This window comes from Podospora pseudopauciseta, chromosome 3 (assembly GCF_035222475.1).
Source record: "Podospora pseudopauciseta strain CBS 411.78 chromosome 3, whole genome shotgun sequence".
Lineage (NCBI taxonomy): Eukaryota > Fungi > Ascomycota > Sordariomycetes > Sordariales > Podosporaceae > Podospora > Podospora pseudopauciseta.
The window spans coordinates 2,310,887-2,328,646 of NC_085893.1; the positions used below are offsets into that span (position 1 = coordinate 2,310,887).

The window sequence follows — 17,760 nt, forward strand, 5'->3', positions numbered from 1 at the left end:
AACCTCACCCCACAATCTCATTAATTTTACAGACGACTATCTTCAAAAGTGTCTTGTGTTGTCGGTTGCTCTCTGTCGTTATCTTGCCGGACAGGATTCATCAATTACCACCACTCCCCTCAAACCAAATATCACGGAAACACCAGCCAGGGCATTAACAGGAAAGAAAGTTGATACATTACACCACAGCTATAAATCATGCTGATTGCCCCCCCTATCTAACGCCTTGCTATCCGTGTATCCTCCATGTCCACCATCCCTTCGCAATGAGATACTTTAAAATGCTTCCCAGTCCATGTTGTTGTTGCTTGTGAAATGTTTTGTGTTTTGTTGCGCCGTCATAATGCCAATCCGGATGTACGAGAGGACTACCTAACTCCCTCGACTTCTTCTTTGCAAAACTCAATACTATCAAGAACACCATAAGATCCTCTCATGTTAGCTTGTTGCTGTTGTTGTATGTAAGGCGTGATGACGACACCGCCCAGAGATGTCGTCGCCAGTGTTGTTGAGCCGTGTGTAGCTGTGTGTGCCGCAAAGGGGGAGGTGTAGAGCCCACGTAGTGACTAGGCATGGATGGCTTTGTCCACCTCTAGAGGCCTCATGCAGCCGCCTGACTCCCACTCCCAGGCAATCAAGCTCCAGTTCAACTCCCGGCGCCAAAACAGGCCAAGACCACGACCGCCATCGGCTCCCCCAAGTGAGGGATGACCACAACCCCTATCCTCCGCGCTGAGCCCGCCCGTCAACGGCATACGATGACGAAAGACAACCTTGCCCATGCGAGAGTGGAGTATCGCCATGGAACACATGACGCAGGGCTCGTGTGTCAGGTACATCTCGAGACCGTGGCACAAGTAGCCGTCTGGGCTGGGATGTTCCAGCTCAAAGACCTTTCTTTCATCCTCGAACAAGGGCTTGTCCTGGAAGCACTCGTACTCTAAAATGGGCTCCGGATTGGTCCGAGTTTGTCTGTTTTCGCATCGAACCAGCTTTTGGGCAACCATGGAGATGGCACGCATGACACAGTGTGCCATGGGGTTGCCTCCATCTCCGCACTTGCCTCGCTGGCACCAACGAGCGTCACCAGCCAAGGCGACAATGGTCGTCTTGTCTTCCTCTCGTTGGATAACGCAAGCGCCCATGGCCTCTCCATAGCCTTTGGCCTCGGACTGGTGGGCGACTTGGTGTGCGAGGCTCATCCAAATGGCCGCATCGTCACTGATCTCGTCCGTGCTGCGGGCGATCATCGAAGGATGCGGTCCAAGAGGATTGTTCTTGCGGTATACGGCGGGCCAGAATTGCTGTGACCACATAGCAGCCTGAACCTGGGAAGCAGGTGCAACCATAGGGACGGGGATGCTGCTGATGAACACCTCCTCGCCCTCCATGCCGTCGAGCTTGGTCAGTTCCTGTCTGACCTCCTCCTTGTTCAGCATGGATTCGGGCCCTGCAATGATGTATATCCAGTTCGATTTTCCGGTATGGATTTGTCGGGTATCTGGGGACTCGTTCATGAACTTCGCTTTGATGTGGGCAGGCAAATCGCAAGGCTTGGCGCATCGACGAAGATGAGGGAAGCACTTAACCACCTCTTCGGATAGTAGCTCTCGCAACATCCTGTTATCATGGTGAGCATTTATCGCCAGGGGACTCGAGAGGGTTGGGAACGTACATGATTGCGGGGTTGGCTGTCTTCAGAGGCACGCGAGTGATCAGAACTTTGGCCGTCACGTAATCATCTCGCAGCTCCAGTGTCGTCTTTAGTGGGATGAGGACCCCATGTTCGACTTCCCCACGCACAAGCTCCTTCACAATAGGCTCCTGGGCGTCAAGGATGCGATGGATAGAATTCTCTTCCTCGTCCATCTTGTGCAGGTTGACTTCCCCCTTGTCAGTGCAGAGGGCTGCGCGAGATTGTCGTGAGACGATGACAGAGGCTTGTCTTGCAATCGTGATCCAAGGAAGTCGTGACAAAGTGTAGAGAAGGCCAGCAATCAGATAGCAAATATGTGGTCGACTGTTCGATGAGGGTGGCAGGTGAAGAATCAACGATGAAGCGTGACTAGCGGGGTAACCGGGAAGATAGGCGATGGTGGAGGAGAAAGGGCAGAATCAAACGACAGCAGTCAGAGGGTATAATGGAACATGCAGAGACAAGAAGTCCGGACGAGAAACCATGGCAGTATCGATTCTAGAGAAAGCAGGAGCAAGAGCAAGACGGGGAGCACTTAGACAGCCCGGTCCCTACGGACAACGACAACAACAAGAGGCAAGCAACAAGCAAAACGGCACCATCTGTTGTTTCTTCGCTGAGTTCCAGACAAAAAAATTATAGACAGGAGCTCCACCTCCAGCTTTGTTCCTGGACCCCTGGTAATTGCGGTTGGTGGCGGCAGGCACGGAGGCTGGAGCTGGTCAACCCAACCCCAACCCCACCTTCCCCCGTTGCACTTTTTGGCGAGCAACCGACTGCGGGGTACCTACACAACCCTACCCTTCCCCGCAAAGCAGAGAGCTCCCCCCAACTATTTTCCATTACAAAACACTGAGCGGATGGAACTCCAATTGCACATTCGAATTGCTAACCTTTTCATGTGTTCCAAGGATCAGAGCGCGAGGATAGGTCCATTCCCGGATAATATAATGCCCTTTAAACGGCCCGTTTCCACGCCTCTAGGTTCCAGGTTCCAGCATCTTTCACAACCCCTCTTTGAGACCTAGGTGGGAGAGGGGTTTCTTGACCCGTCCCAGCCAGTGGACAGTGAGAGTGAAAGGAAAGGTGGATGGTCTCCAGACCACACGATGGAGAAGATACGGAGATAGGAGAGGATGGCATGGATGGAGACAAAGAGCCCTCACGGACAATGCCGTTGTTCATCAGCACTCATCTGCCAACACACCCACACACATCCACACCACATCCCATCCCCCTCCGCAGCAACAAACGGGCGGGTGGTGTGGTGCCGAGCAACGCATTGGATGCATCCCAGGCTTTTTGACATCGGAAAGCGGCTGGTCTTGGCAACTGACCCCGTTCTAGCGTGGGGGGCACAGGCGCATTCTGCCTCCATGCCGTGCTGAGGTGCATATGCAGCGCAGCACGCAGCAACAAGCAACAAGCACCTAGCAGGGCGCCGTCTTGTTGGAGAAGGAAGGGGTGGGAAGGCCAGCCTGTCACATTTCCCATGTCGAGCACGACGCCTCGTGAAGGGGGTGCGAGTGATGATGAGGCATGATGAGGCCTTGATTGCCTTGGCGTGGGCTTCATTCGGCGCCGGAAGTCCGAGTGCGGACCTAACACCAGAGGTTGGAATTGAGCTGGCTGCAGCTGAAAGAGCCAAGCCGGCGGCTCCTCCGCAACGAGCAAAGATCCCCATCTTCCTCAATATGGGAAAGCCTCCTGTAGCGGAGGGTGCATCGGCAGCATCGACACCACTTGTTGCACCACTATTGAGCCGTGCACATCGCATCTGGGGCAATGAAACCCCAGAATCCCGCGTCAGAGTGTTGATGGGCTTGTCTTTGTGGTAATTCCTGCCGGGAGGGAGGGGGCGGGTGAGGAGGCTAGCTACATTGCTCAACAAAAGACTCAAAGAAAGGTAGGAGATTGGTACATATTTGAAGGTACCTCCCCCAGGCCAAACACCACGGCCAGTCGTCGTCTCTCTGTTTACATTTCCCAACTCTTTGACTCACTCTCACCCTCACCCTCGCGGATTGCTCCAACAACACTTGGCTGCCCTCCATCAGCCTCTCCTGGTATAATAAGACAACACCTGCCCAACCCAACAAATCACGGACGTCCCGGATTCAGCCAACAAAGCCAAAGCCCGTTCCTGGCTGTCCTCCCATTCCGGACTTGGTGTTCTGTTGCGCAGCGGACGCCAAGAAGGCCACCTCCATCGTCGGGCTCGGGCGCAGTCACAGAGGCAGGTCGACTTGTCTTCGGAGTGTCACAGAACGAGGCCGACGGTCGAACGTCTTGTCATCTGCCGTGGCCTCATCGTGTGCGACGGTCGTATATACCCCAGACCACCTCTCATCAGCGCCTCATCTCGCAGACCTTGGCATCGGCAGCTGCGCTCTCTCTCAGCAGTTTGAGCAAAAGGGTGATTTGAGTCACCCGCGTCACCCCACGACCCTTTGGGAAACGAGCCAGGTTACGTCACTTCGTTTCCACCAGATACACCCTGCCAAGCACCTGGGCCAAGACGCCTCGCGACCCTAAATCGTCTTAGCCACTCGACGTCGACAGAATATTCTCGGACGACGTCAAAGTCCCACGAGACGGTCCATCCCAGTCCATCCCAGTCCGGATTCTCCATCTCTTGTCCATCTCATCATAACCTGTAAGTGATGGCTTGCTCCAGTCAGATGCTCCGCCGGTGGCGATCAAAGTCAGATCTTTGCCGCAAAATAGAGTTTGTTGCTGCCGGCCTTCTGGGACTTTTGGAGACCCTGCTGGAACCCTGACGGAAGGTCGACCACTGATCAACACCCGGACGGTCAGCACCGAATATTTTGTGCAGCCCCGTGGACCCCTGCCCTTTGTCTCCTGCCGCTAATTGGTGCTTAGATAGCGCTGCAACCCCACTAAGGGAATCCCTGCCCCATGCTGCAGACGCGCCATCCGGACTCGACTTTTGATCTCAAAGTCTCCAGTCGTCCTTCTTCCATGCCACCGCATTCACTTTGGTCACCACCATCATCGTCATCATCATTCACTGGTCTCTCACGCAAAAGAAAACGCGAAGAAGGTCTCTTTTCCCCCTCTTCTTTTTCTTTCTCTCACACTTCTCTATACTACTCTGCTTCTACTATACATACACACACCCACTCTCGAAGCGGCATCACCGCACAACACCAGCACCACGGCTGACCTTGCATATCACTATAAAGACTCGTTTCCAGTTTCGCAGCCCTCGTCGCTGCGAAAACTGGCGATGAGCCATATGATCGGATCGTCGGCCACTGCACCATCATCACCCTCGATCCGCGCCAACGGACAGCGACCCATTCCAGGCGCTCATCAGTTTCACGATGGCTTGCTGCCGCCAGCTGCTGCGTCGTGGTCCAGCGCACTAAAGGACCTCAACGACTTTGAGCTCTCGTCGTCACACCCAACACGCCCTGGCTTCCAGCAGCACTATGACTCCCCCTACTCACGCAGCATCCCGTCCACTGCCCCCGGTTCTCCTCGAATGTGAGTCGAATGCAATTTTTCCACTTTCTGCGAGATTTTGTGCGAAGCTTTCTGCGCCTTTTTCCAACCGGGCGCATAGTTAGCCTTGTCATACTTGCTGCATCCCGCTGTCATGTCAGTTTGACTGACTAGTGTTGAAACAGTCCACCCCTTCGACAGAACTCCGGCAGCCACACACCAAGAGTCCGGCCACATGCCACCACGCTGAATATCCCGGGCATGACCAGGTCCAAGGCGTCCCCCGATGGCAGAATTCCCGACCGCGATGTCGCTGCGAAGCTCGTCATCATCATGGTCGGTCTACCTGCTCGAGGCAAGTCGTACATCACCAAGAAGATCCAGCGCTACCTGTCGTGGCAACAACACAATACCAAGATTTTCAATGTTGGAAATCGTAGGCGCCTTGCGGCAGGGGTGGCCAACTCCGGTAGTGGATCCCCGACCTCGGCCACTAACAGAGGAGTCGATGTGCCCACCCAGGCTGCTACCATCCTTCTGAATGGCACGAAAGGTCCTGACATTATGGTAGAGGATGAGCCAACCAAGCTGGATCTCAATGGGGAGCCCAAGTCGGCTCGCACCAAGATTGACCAGTCGGCCAAGTTTTTCGATCCAAATAACGAGATTGCAGCCAAGCTGCGTGAACAAGTCGCTCTCGACACCTTGGATGAGCTCTTGGCCTACCTTCTCCACGGAGGCGGTGCTGTTGGCATTCTCGATGCCACAAACAGCACGATCAAGCGGCGGAAGCTCTTGGTCGACCATATCAAAGCTCGGGAGCCAAAGCTCGGCATTCTCTTCATCGAAAGCATCTGCCACGACCAAAATCTGCTCGAGGCCAACATGCGCCTGAAGCTTTCCGGGCCAGACTACAAGGACAAGGATCCTGTCAAGTCTTTGGCTGATTTCAAGGAAAGAGTCAAAGCTTATGAAAGTGCTTACGAGCCGCTGGGCAAGTGGGAGGAAGACATGCATCTTCAGTACATCCAGGTATGTTTTATCTTTGGTTTGTTTGTTAGCCACATCCACTAACCAACTGTGCATAGATGATTGATGTTGGGAGAAAACTCGTGCACCACCGACTCAAGGGATTCCTTAGCGGCGGGATCGCTTCTTACTTGACGACGTTCAACCTTTCTCCCAGACAAATCTGGATCACCCGCCACGGCCAGAGTCAGGATAACCAACTGCAAAAGCTGGGCGGCAATTCTGAACTGACCGAGAGGGGTCACTGCTATGGCCTTGCACTCTATAACTTCATGACGTACAAGCGCAAAGAGTGGCTGATTGAACAGAAGAACAAGATCGCACAGTCGACCTTCCCACCGCTGCCAGGTGACAACACGCCACCATATCCCGAGCTCAACCAAGAGCTCGAGGACAAGAACTTTTGCGTCTGGACTTCGATGCTGCAACGCAGCGTGCAGACGGCCGAGTACTTCGACGCAGACGAAGATTACGATGTGAAAGCTTGGGAGATGCTCAACGAGCTCAACGCTGGCTCCTTTGAGGGGATGACTTACGAAGAGATTGCGCAAAGATACCCCGAGGAGTACCGGAAACGGTCCCAGGACAAGCTCCAGTACATCTATCCTGGAGTGGGAGGCGAGGGTTATCTCCAGGTTATCAGCCGTCTCCGGGATATGGTTCGGGAGATTGAGCGCATTACCGATCACCTGCTCATCATCGGACACCGATCAGTTTGCAGGGTGCTGATGGCGTACTTTATGGATCTCACTAGGGACGATATTGCCGACCTCGATGTTCCGCTGGGGATTCTCTACGCTATTGAACCCAAGCCGTACGGCATCGAGTTCCACGCCTACAAGTACAACGAGGAGCAGGGCTGGTTCGATGAGCTTCCCAACTACAAGCCTCGGAAGACGGTGGACAGGAACTCGTGATGGAGATTTTGACATCCCATCATGTGTAACATTAGGCGGCCAACACAGCTGGTTACGTTTGCCGCGCTTTGATTTTTTTCGCTTTTCGGTTTTCGGCGTCTCGGGTTTCGGGGCGATACCGTGGTGGCAACAACCACAACTCACTTGATTTTTGACATTTATCAAGGAGGCTACACAGAGGCGTTTATGGGACAGGGGCAATGACTTAACGGACTAGGTACAGATGGGACGAACACGTACACAACGCAAGCACATGAGACATCACCGGCACACAATCATCATGGGTTGCTTTCATCATGGCGCTCGACCAAGCAACGGCTCCTTTTTTTTTTTTTTTTTTTTTTTTAGACCTGCATGCGGGGATGTAGGTTATGCATTGTTATTTTCCTGTCTGTTTTCTTTTCGAAAGTGTGTGTTTTTATCATGGCAAGACCAAGCAGAGCCAGCGCAGCGCATGTAGAAAGAGCTTCAAGGTTGCAAAAATTTGTATTTGCATTCAACGAGAGAAGGGGCCGAAGAAGCAAGCATATATTACCATTGATATCAAGTGCAACCAAAGCTAGACGCATGTACTCATGATAGAACAGGCTGGGGTTGGGTAGCCTGGTGTTTTTGTTGTAGACTTGGGCGCTTGGGGTAGTAGCGTAGTTTGGTTATATATTGACTATATCATGGCGTGTAAGCTTCTTGACTTAGTGGTTTTGTGAGTTGTTTGGTGGTGAAGATGAAAGGTTGAAATTGGTCTAAAAATCTTTAGAATTGTTTTTTTAGCGCAGTTGTTCTTAGATGGGTGAGATGAGGGTGTTTGTTTATTATGATGGTGGAGGTGAATAATAGTAATGTATGTATGCATGATGGAATAAAAGATAGGCGACGAGACAAAATTGTGAGAAGGAGAGGTTTATATACGGAAAATGCCGCTGCCTTTCGAGGCTTGTAGGTAGCCATCGAGCAGGAAAATACAGACACATGTGGGAATATGGATGAATGTGAAGTTATTCTCACACCCACAAGAGATCAATCCACCCATATCTTACACCACTCACGCAGCCTTTTTTTTCCCCAGCAACCGAAGTGAATCTGAGTATAAGATTGAAGACTAAAAAAGTGCCAGAAATCCTAGCAGCAGTCACGACTATTCATTTCTGTCCTTGACTTGACGTGTGCCAGAGAAATCACCATTGGGAAATGGTGACCCAATGAGGAAAAAATAAAATTGAAAAAATTACCAACAGCATACAAACTTCAGACTTGAAATTGTGCCCGTCAAAATCTGTTTCTCATCACTCACGTGTGAAGAAACCGTCCCAACTCGAGGCTTGTCAATGACCGCTCGATATCGATCAGACCCTACCAGACCCCAACCAAGCCCTGAATGTGGGGCGGTGTGGAATGCGGAGCCGAGAAAAAAAGGGGGGGCAGGGGTGCCCCTGTGGAGATCTTGATGGAATGTGGGGGTCACTTTTTCTGGTCCTTGTTGATGATGAAAGCGAGATGCGATTTGGTGGATGAGAAAAGTATTAAATTATGTTTTTGGATGTATCTCTCAGGTGTGAGTGATGGGGCCTTGAGTTGTTTATACTACCCCAACGACGGATGCTTGCATCAGGTTGCTACCCATTGCCAACATTGTTAAAGACAGGTCAAGCAGATACGAGATACGGCTTGTCTCTCAACTCCCCAACCTGTTCCCCCTTTCCATGGGCTACACAGACATCTCCCGTCTTTTTGAAGCTTCGTTCAAATCAAACCGACTTCCCAAAATACCCCAAGTCCTCCCTCAACCTCTCCTCCACCCACCTACACCACCCCCCGTACCCTCTCCACCCCCCTTTCGTTTCCCTATTCAACCACCTCAACCACCTCCCGATCCCCTCCTTCTTTCCCCCCTCCATCTCCACCCTCTCCCTCGGATCCTTCCCCTCCTTCCACCCCTCCTCCTCCTTCACCTCCCCCCCCTCGGTAACCACAACCCTCTTTTCTCTCTCGGCACTCCCCATCATCTCCCCCTCCGTCACCGTCGCCATAATCATTTTTATTCCCACCCAATGCGCCCCAAGCAGAACACTAACCTGGTCCCCGGGCACATCCACCAGCACCCTGAACTCTTCCTGCGGAAGCATCATCCACCAAGTGTAATGCCTCGTCATAGCCTCGTACCCCTCCCACCCGCCCCTTTTCAGTCCTTCCACCATCTCAACGAGCAGCTCCCAGTACCTCCTCCGAACCCCCTGCCTCGGCACGACCTCTTCCAGTTTCCGGAGACTCCCCCCCGCAGCATCAACCCACTCCCTTCTCACCAGCGGCAGGCTCCTCATGTGCGCTTCCAAGACCGACTTGTTATGCTCCGGCTGGATGAGGTTGTCAAATATCAGTCTTGTCTGCCGCGCGAGCATGGAGATGGAGATGATGACGATGCCTCGGATGAAGGTCATGTACTCTGGCATTCCGTCGTCCAAAAGGGTGGACTGGTAGGTTAGCGTGAAGCAGGTGGCCATGAGGGCGTTGCCTTCCGATGCCAAATCCGGGGAGGAGGAGGAAGACGGTAGGGAGGAGAGAGCCTTCTTGATGGATTTGATGGCTTTGAGACGGTGGGTCATCGCCGGCGTCAGGGTGAGGGAGGGGTCGGACTGGAGGAGGTGGGAGGCCGAATACCCCAGTATGGCGTGCATGAGGTAGGGGTGGGATTGGGATAGGTGAGGGACTGTGTGCAGCCACAAAGGCTCTGAACCGATGGGGTGGTGGGGGTAGCAGGTGGAGAGGAAGTGGTGGTAGAGGCGGAGGTCGAGGAGGGAGAATAGAGGGAGGGTGTTGGTTGGCTGGTGGGTTATGGTTGGCAGGGAAGGGTACTCGCAGGTGAGGCCGGTTTTGAGGCAGTGGCCGCAGGAGGGGCGGGTTTCTTGACACTGATGGGTGGCGTGTATCAGTGAGTGATTGTTTTGGTGGTTGGATGGTGGTTACCTACCTTTATGCGTCGACGTTTGCAGTTGAAACAACCCCTTCGGCTCTTTGTGTGGCCCCTTCTTTCTAACCGCTGTTTTCCCGCCGCGGTTAGGCTGCCGCTGTTGCTCCCGCTTCCCCCCCCTCCGCTACCGCCGCCGCCGTGGCCGGGAGAAGGGGCGGGGCTGCCGCCGCCGCTGCTACCGTCGTTATAACCTGTTCCTGACACGGCAGAGGGGTCAAAGCTGGGGAGTTGGAGTTGGTTTTGGGGGTAGGCTTGTCCATAGTTCCCTGGACTGTGGGCGTTGTGAAGAGCGAGAGCGGTGTTGGTGCTGGCCAGGGCTGGGACCGTCAACAGGGACGGGGGAGGGACGGGGTTGAGGTTCTGGAGGGTGGCATCTGATGCTGAGGAAACAAAATTGCCAGAGGTGGATGCAGATGCTGAGCTCTCCTCAGCAAGGTAGTCGATATCCTCGTGAGAATGATGGGGCTGTTGGGTGTAAAAGGCCGAGTAGTCAAACTCGGGGGTCTCGGTTGTGGTGTTTAGAGCCAAGAGGGGGTAGGTAGCATGGAGGTTGGGGTCCATTTCGTTGTTGTCGTTGTTGTTGTTATTGCCGTAGTTCATCGTCTGCTTTGTGTACTTATCGATAGTAATCGCTAGACCAGAATTGTCAGAAATAACTCCGGGAGAGGCATCCAAGTGGAGATAGTAGAGGTGTACTTAACCTGACCTGGAAACAAGCTGATTCCTTGTAAAGGACCCTCACCTCCCAAAATGGAATCAAGGGGTATCACGTGTGTCGTAAAAGGGTTGGATTATGCCTTAGGCATGCTACTCCCATCAAATCAAAAAGTCCGACGCAAGATAAAATCTGCCAGCTAGCTATATAACCCGCCAAGAGTGGCAGTGTGATCATAGTCTTCCCCCTTGCGATAGAAGCCGCCCTATTGGATACCTTGCGAGGTCTTTTAACTCAATTAACGATGGTAGGATAAGAGAAATGCACGAGGCTGTGGGTGTGATGTCGCTTGTCGATCCCCGAAAGTAGGTCACTAATTCTCAAACGGGAAGGAGGTTAGGACTGTTGTTCTGCTGCAGAGCTTAGTTGCCAGCACTCACCGAGAGAGTCATTCAGAATGTAGTCGAGTCTGAGTATCTAGAATCAGGGAATGAAAACGCGTCAGGGTCAACTACGAATATGATTTTGTAATTTGGCTCCTCTATTTCCCAACGCTAGTCCTCTTTGGTGATTGATGTTGGTAAGAGACAGTTGCACCGTCAGTTCAAGATCCGTCACCGCTTCCTCCCGCGTTCCCTAGTCTCCGTAACGGCAATCGGTAGAAGCAACGCCACAATTATATAATCCAAAGGGCGCGACAGCGTGGACAGGGTTAGAAGTTGAGGCTCTACAACTAAAAAAAAAAAAAAAAAAAAAAAAAAATCTCAAAATGGTAATCGGAGAAGACTTCCAGCCAGTTAGATCCCCCCCAAAGCTGCAACCCCGGCCGGCCGGCCCGCGCGGGGTCGAGGTCGATCGGGTCATATGTCCCTCCGATGAGTCGATGTCGGCCCTTTTGCCTTCGCGAGATGCAGGCAGCGACGACACCGACGGAGTGGTTTGCCAATATTTCCACGGTTTTTGGATCGATGATTGCCCTCTCAGCCCTGCTGGGCGAATTCTACGCCCACGACCTGCATGTGTCAGGAACGTTGCTTCGGGAGCGTATTTGGACCTGTTAGGGACCCGGGAAGGTAAGGATTGACATTGACACTGTCGTTGTGTCGGCAGCTGGTTTGGTGGTTGGGGGAGAAGTCCTACGGGTAGGACATGTCGTGATGCAACTTACGAATCGATTCGTCATGCTGAGGTCAATTAGTCTCTAGAAACCTGACCGTGTGTAAGTCACTGGCCGAATGGCAAAGTCATCAGCAAACCTGCTGGGAAGGTGATGTATACTAACTGACATAGATGGGCGGTCTGTAGTCCTCGCGGTCGATTTCCTTCTTCCCTTTGCCAGATCTGTGTGCTTCCCAAATAACGTCCATGTACACCGCTTGGTGTATCATAGGCAGATCACTCTATAGTTGATCACCGTGCCGACTTCCGGGACAATATCAAACTCGACTGACAATAGGAGACCGACAAAGTCCGGGACCGAAGGAAATGCGAGATGGCAAAACCGCCGAGGAAAGAAATTGAGATGAATGCAGTGTCGGTGAGGTGAAGGGTTGTTCCATCGGGATGAAGACAAATGTCTGTCTGTCCTCTATACCGACATGCTGTTGCATACTTCGGTGAGAGTCAGCAGGACTTACAAAACCGATGACCGATCGGTTCTCCCTGTCCTCGGCAAAATGCTGCACACTCAACAATGGATGTCTTCGGATATCGTTGATGTTGTAGGAGTAGTCGTCGTGGCCGTGTCTCAGTTCCCATCCAATATGCTGCCCTACTAGACGGCCAAGGCTTTCCAAGCCTTTTGTACCAAGTGGTCGTTATCGTAGCCTGGTGTTTCAGTTTGCAGAAACGGACTGGCGACAAAGTTAATTCAAAAGCTGCGGCCATCCGTCTTTACCACTTGGCATGCTCGGACTGAAAGATATGGGACCTGTGGCTCGTCATCCTCCCTGGAGGAGTTTGTGAGGTTGCAAGTTAATATGTTGTCGATCGTTACCTTGAATAGCAGGTCGGGGAGGCTGGCGAGGCTTGTGATTTTGGAGAGGCGTCGGAGAGGGCTTGTCGGCGGTGAAGGCTGAGATACCACTTTTTCTCACGTTGACCTGCCCTGTCTATGCGTGGCTATGAGCCATGCCCTTTGATATATCGTTTGAAAATGCCGTCAGCTGTAAGCGTCAAGCCGTGGATGATGAAGATCCAAATCTAAAACAGACCAAAAGTCCACGCAGGCATCGGCGGCAATCCGTCGCCGTGTAACGGTTCTCCAATTATGAGTTCTGTTGCTCCAAAATAAGAGCAGATGGTTACACCCGCTGCCGACTATCTGCTTCGCCATGCAGTGAGAAGACCAACATACCTTTTATACCTGGATGGAAAGAATACCCGCGGGCGTTTGTTTGTCAGCACTTACTGCCTCCTGCTCACGAGAAAAGAACAGGACTCCGGGTAAAGTTGACCGTGCCTCCAGAACACTGCAGCTCGAGAACTACCACTTCAACATTCCAGCCAATAGTTCAGCTCTTTCAGCTTCGCATCTGGATGGCTGACGGGAGTGATAAGACAACGAAAATAACCAAGACAATTTCTCGGTTCTCCCGGTTCTTCGGAACTTTTGAGCGCCCAAAAGACGGCTCGGGAGGGAAGGGAAGGGAAAGGAAAGAAAAAGAAGATTAAATTAACCTCAGACATAGAACCTCAGTCAGTGAGGAGGTCACAAAGCTCCCGGAACTTCACATCCTCTACCCGTCATTTGTGGTCAAAGTGAGATTTGATTATCAGAAGACTATCACCAATGAGAAGAAATGCTCGCCAATGGACAGATAGGCCAAAGGCACGGTGCTACTGTCGTGCTTCCTGGACGTGGGACCTTGCGTGTTGCAGCAAGCTATTGAGAATCAAGGTTCGGGGAGCACAGTTGACCCATCCGGCTCGGGTGTCCATCCAGTGCCAGTGCCAGTGATCAGTCTCGCCGTCGACTACTCGGTTGCAACTCGCAAGGTCGGTAGTTGGCCGACGAGGGGCGATCATATCCTAAAGTCAGCATGAACTGCCGTGACCTGGGTAGAGGTGGGAGGCTCCACGTGTCCCCGCAGTAAAAAAACGCTGCGGATGGCTGAAACGAATCCAGCCGACCCTCCATGTAGAGGAGGAGGGGGTGTGTGTGTGTGTGGACGGCGCGACAAGGTCTTGCGAAAAATCCCCCTGGAACCCGCAGTTCGGCGTTAAGGAAAAGAACAGGCGAGGGATTGACAAACAGAAACTTGTTATCGTTTACGTTGGCGATGCTTGGCTTACCACAACATTACCACTCGTATGTGAAGTCTTTTCAATCTTCTCAGCTTCCAGAACAGATCTGCGGTCCAGGTTCGTCGCCTTGCCCAGGCTGCGCTAGCCTAGCGTGGAAAAACAAGCCTTTTTCCCCCTCGTCCGCAGACAGGGGAACACGTGCTATCGTGGCTCCGGAGCGCTGGATGCAATCTCGCTTGCGATCCGGAACAGCGACCGACTGAGATGTCAAAAACGGCTAAAAAGATTTAATTCAGCTTGAAGATGTTTTCCACGAACAACACGACAGAAAGTGACGACCTCCGGGAGCTGGGCGCTTGTGTGTTTGCGCGCGCCACGCCGGCGTCAAAGGGGTCGAGGGGGGTCACCCCCACCTTGCTCCGCAAAGGCGTGTTTCGAACTGGATCGGACGACAGCTGAGAGATATGGAGAAGACTCGTCATAGGATCCGGTGTTGCCAAGGACCGTGATAACACTGTATGGCTTGCTGCTTGTGTGCTTGCGTGCTTGAGTGCTTGCGTAATGCTGCGCTGGCAGAAGAAGAAGACAAGTCATTCTCATCAGAATTTTCAGGCTGCAATCCTCGAAAAAAGAGTGCCCTGTTCCTGCAGCAGCGAGCCATTTTCCCCTGGATAAAGAGTGCGAGAGTTTGCGTACCTGCATCACCGGACTGCTTTCGATTGGGTGCGGTGCTGCTTTTTGCGGGTCCGGCTTTTCTGGTAAACCCACCGTGTTGGTCAGCCCAGCCGAGGGGGGAGGGGGGCCGACGAGACTCCGACAGGCATCATGAAGACAATTGCCCCACTCGAGACCTCTTGCGACGAACAGCAGCAGCAGCACCTCCTCCATCACCCGCCCGACGATTCCAGCGATTCGTTTGGTTATTCTGCCCGCATCGGCCGAACCGGGACGACTCTCGGCCTAGACTCTTGGAAGATGTCGACTGATGGGGAAGGACATGAGGATGATGGAGAATGGACGGACGGACACTGACGTGAGCTGAATGGAGACGAGCGTTTCCTATCCGGCAGATGACCCTTGCGTTTGGTGACTGTCCGAGCTCTCCATCCCTAGGAATGAGAAAACTCAGGGGGGGCTGGTGCCATCGACAGCTCGCCTCAACTGGGCCTCCGGAAGTGGTTGGGTTGCTGTGGCCGCATTTGATGGCTTCTCCAGGGCAGACTGTGGCGTCTTTTGAAATGCAGACTGTGCTGTGAGAGCCTATGGAGCCGCGGCGTGTCCACGAAAATGAATGCCACCAAGGAAAAAGTTGGCGGTGACGTTGTTTGTGATGTTTGTGATGATAGCTGTCAGTCTGTGATGGGCGGCGGACATGAAGAAGGCTGGCAACTTGTTCTCTAGGTGAGTATATAAGTGAACTGGAGACTCCGACTTTGCCTCGTGGGATGAGAGCCCACATGCTTCCCTCACCTTCAACCTGAAATCAATAGGAGCAATCAAGTTCCCGACTTTGTGGCCCAGTCTGCCGTCTCATTAGTCTGAGTGGGGCACACAACAAACACCCACACCTCGCCAGAGCAACCACACCCCCCCTTCAGCTTGCCGAGCTCGTACAAATATTCTCTCAATTCACACCCTCCTCTTCTCACTTGGCTCCTGTTCCTGGATCTGTGCCCTGTGCCTGGATTACCCCTGCCTTCTAGGTTCCCGCACTCCACTGCCAAAAACGAACACTCTTTTAAAACACCACAACCCCCCACCGTTCGCACTCTCTTTCCCTCTCGTCTCTCAACCCACCGGTCACGGGCCTTTCCATTCCTTTCCACTGCATTTGGGTCGCTAGTTTCGACTGTCGTACATTTGATCTTTTTTCTCGATCACGACACCGTCACCTCGCATCACTCCTTCTGCGTCTTTGACAGACAGCGACATTCATTCCTTTCACGAACAGGCCCATCCTTTGACCACCCAGCCGATCACCTACAGTTTTATACCCATCCATCACCACCTCTAGCATTGGCTTATTTTCACCCTCAGCAAAGCAAAATGCATTTCACCACTGTTCTCGCGCTGGCCGCCGCTGGCCTCGCTGGCCAGGCTGCTGCCGGCCCTCACCTCAACCACCAGCATGGCGTTAGACATGTTCGCGAGAAGCGTGCCCTTGTGACTGAGCTCGTCACCGTCACCAACTGGGTCACCGTCACCGTTACTGGTCACTCGCCTACCGGTCGTCGCCAGCACTACACCAACACTCGCAAAGCCAAGAAGGTCAAGCCTACTCCTTCCAGCCAGGCCGCTCCTGCCCCGCCTCCTCCTCCTCCCGCGTCTGTTGCGCCTGCCCCGGAGCCGACCACGGTCATCACTCGTGTTCGCCCTGCTGACCCTGAGCCCACTCCCGCTCCGGTCGAGCCCCCCAAGAGCGAGCCCACGCCTCCTCCCCCGGCTCCTGTTGTTGTCTCCAGCCAGGCCCCCGCGGTGGTTGTAAAGCCAGAGCCAGTTCCCAATCCCGCTCCTGCCCCTGCCCCGGCCCCGGCTCCAGCTCCAGCTCCCGCGCCCAAGGGACAGAGACTTGGAGCAGGCTTGGCCTACAATAACCCTAACTTGTTAAAAACCTTGCTCGGATCTGGCACCAAGATTGGCTGGACCTACAACTGGGGTCAGCGCGATGACTCTGGCACTGGCCTTCCCTTCATCCCCACACTCTGGGGTCTCAAGCTGGATTTTGCTCAGGTCTGGCCTGCCAATGCCCAGAGAGCCATCGACGCTGGCTCGCCGTGCCTTTTCAGCTTCAACGAGCCCGATCACGGAACCCAGGCTAACCTCTCCCCCGAGGTTGCCGCTGCCAAGCACAAGGAGCTCATGAACCCGTTCCAGGGCAAGGCGCGTATTGGTTCACCTTCCATCACCAACGGCGGTGGCCCCGACATGGGCATCGAGTGGATGAAGAGGTTCTTCGCTGCCTGCAACGGCGGGTGCGCCGTCGACTTTGTCAACATTCACATTTACGGTTTCAGCACTGAGCAATTCTTGGACCACCTCGTCAAGGTGAACGAGCTGTTCAAGAAGCCCGTGTGGATCACCGAGTTTGGATTTAATGGATCCGACGACGAGATTGCCCAACAGCTCAAGACCGTCATTGACGCCATTGACAACGACCCCAAGTATGCCTTTGTCGAGGCCTACTCTTACTTTATGGTTGAGGAGGGCATCCTGGTCAAGGGCAACCAGCCCAGTCGCTATGGTAGGACTTTTGCCTATGGCGGGGCCAACTAAAGGATTTCAAAATCGAAAATTTCTCGGGATATGAGAAGAAAAGGAAGAGTTAACGACATCTTGTTTTTTTTCGATTCATGGACAAAGTTTAGGGTTGTTTTCGGGGGGGGGGGGAGGGGGGGATCTTTTTCTTTTTCTTTTTTTTCGAGCCAGGATTCTTCGCTTCTGTTATATGTGTCTTGTTTTTCTTCTCCAACCTTGCAGGATATTTTCCAGGCTAGTTGGTCCCAAGGGCAATTATTCTTTCGGGTTTGAGGGGGGCAAGCAGCATGGACACACGTTGCCATGTTTGGCTTTTTTTTTTCCGGGAGGAAATTTTTTCGATTTGTACATATTCGATTCTTTTTTCTTGTTTTTATGCCTTTTTTTTTTTTCGCTTTCAAAGGGAATGCAGTCATGAAAAGATTATGTGTATGGAAATGGTATGGGGTCAACAACAAGACAAATGGGGATACACTGGGATACAGGTTATGGGATCTTGGCGGAAGAGGCATTTCTGAGAAGCGTAAAA

At 53.0% G+C, this 17,760-nt stretch overlaps 4 protein-coding genes across 4 annotated transcripts; 2 read left to right on the top strand and 2 right to left on the bottom strand.

The window, feature by feature from the left end:
• Positions 1 to 19: 19 nt before the first annotated feature.
• Positions 20 to 4,471, bottom strand: QC763_306600 (uncharacterized protein). Its single transcript, XM_062911103.1, has 2 exons — positions 1,676 to 4,471; positions 20 to 1,620 (listed from the first exon to the last, which is right to left on the bottom strand). Exons 1-2 carry the CDS (start codon positions 1,867 to 1,869, stop codon positions 567 to 569), a joined length of 1,248 nt encoding a protein of 415 aa, XP_062767110.1. The 5' UTR covers positions 1,870 to 4,471; the 3' UTR covers positions 20 to 566.
• On the top strand, positions 2,559 to 8,121 carry PFK26 (6-phosphofructo-2-kinase). The gene is made up of 5 exons (XM_062911104.1): positions 2,559 to 4,526; positions 4,580 to 4,760; positions 4,903 to 5,206; positions 5,350 to 6,196; positions 6,253 to 8,121. The coding sequence occupies exons 2-5, from the start codon at positions 4,616 to 4,618 to the stop codon at positions 7,108 to 7,110; spliced, it is 2,154 nt and encodes a 717-aa protein (XP_062767111.1). The 5' UTR covers positions 2,559 to 4,526; positions 4,580 to 4,615; the 3' UTR covers positions 7,111 to 8,121.
• Positions 8,122 to 8,703: 582 nt separating this feature from the next.
• QC763_306620 (uncharacterized protein) lies at positions 8,704 to 13,091 on the bottom strand. Its single transcript, XM_062911105.1, has 2 exons — positions 10,076 to 13,091; positions 8,704 to 10,016 (listed from the first exon to the last, which is right to left on the bottom strand). The coding sequence occupies exons 1-2, from the start codon at positions 10,673 to 10,675 to the stop codon at positions 8,856 to 8,858; spliced, it is 1,761 nt and encodes a 586-aa protein (XP_062767112.1). The 5' UTR covers positions 10,676 to 13,091; the 3' UTR covers positions 8,704 to 8,855.
• A 2,931-nt stretch (positions 13,092 to 16,022) lies between these two features.
• QC763_306630 (uncharacterized protein) lies at positions 16,023 to 17,249 on the top strand (the record flags this gene model as incomplete). Its single annotated transcript, XM_062911106.1, has 1 exon — positions 16,023 to 17,249. The coding sequence occupies one exon, from the start codon at positions 16,023 to 16,025 to the stop codon at positions 17,247 to 17,249; it is 1,227 nt and encodes a 408-aa protein (XP_062767113.1).
• Between the last annotated feature and the right edge of the window lie 511 nt (positions 17,250 to 17,760).

Coding starts and splice junctions, on each gene's coding strand:
- QC763_306600 (XM_062911103.1), bottom strand. CDS start 1,869: ATGGACGAGGAAGAGAATTCTATCCATCGCATCCTTGACGCCCAGGAG. Junction 1,621..1,675: donor ACAGCCAACCCCGCAATCAT/GTACGTTCCCAA, acceptor CCATGATAACAG/GATGTTGCGAGAGCTACTAT.
- PFK26 (XM_062911104.1), top strand. CDS start 4,616: ATGCTGCAGACGCGCCATCCGGACTCGACTTTTGATCTCAAAGTCTCC. Junction 4,761..4,902: donor CAAAAGAAAACGCGAAGAAG/GTCTCTTTTCCC, acceptor ATCACTATAAAG/ACTCGTTTCCAGTTTCGCAG. Junction 5,207..5,349: donor GCCCCCGGTTCTCCTCGAAT/GTGAGTCGAATG, acceptor GTGTTGAAACAG/TCCACCCCTTCGACAGAACT.
- QC763_306620 (XM_062911105.1), bottom strand. CDS start 10,675: ATGAACTACGGCAATAACAACAACAACGACAACAACGAAATGGACCCC. Junction 10,017..10,075: donor GCAAACGTCGACGCATAAAG/GTAGGTAACCAC, acceptor GCCACCCATCAG/TGTCAAGAAACCCGCCCCTC.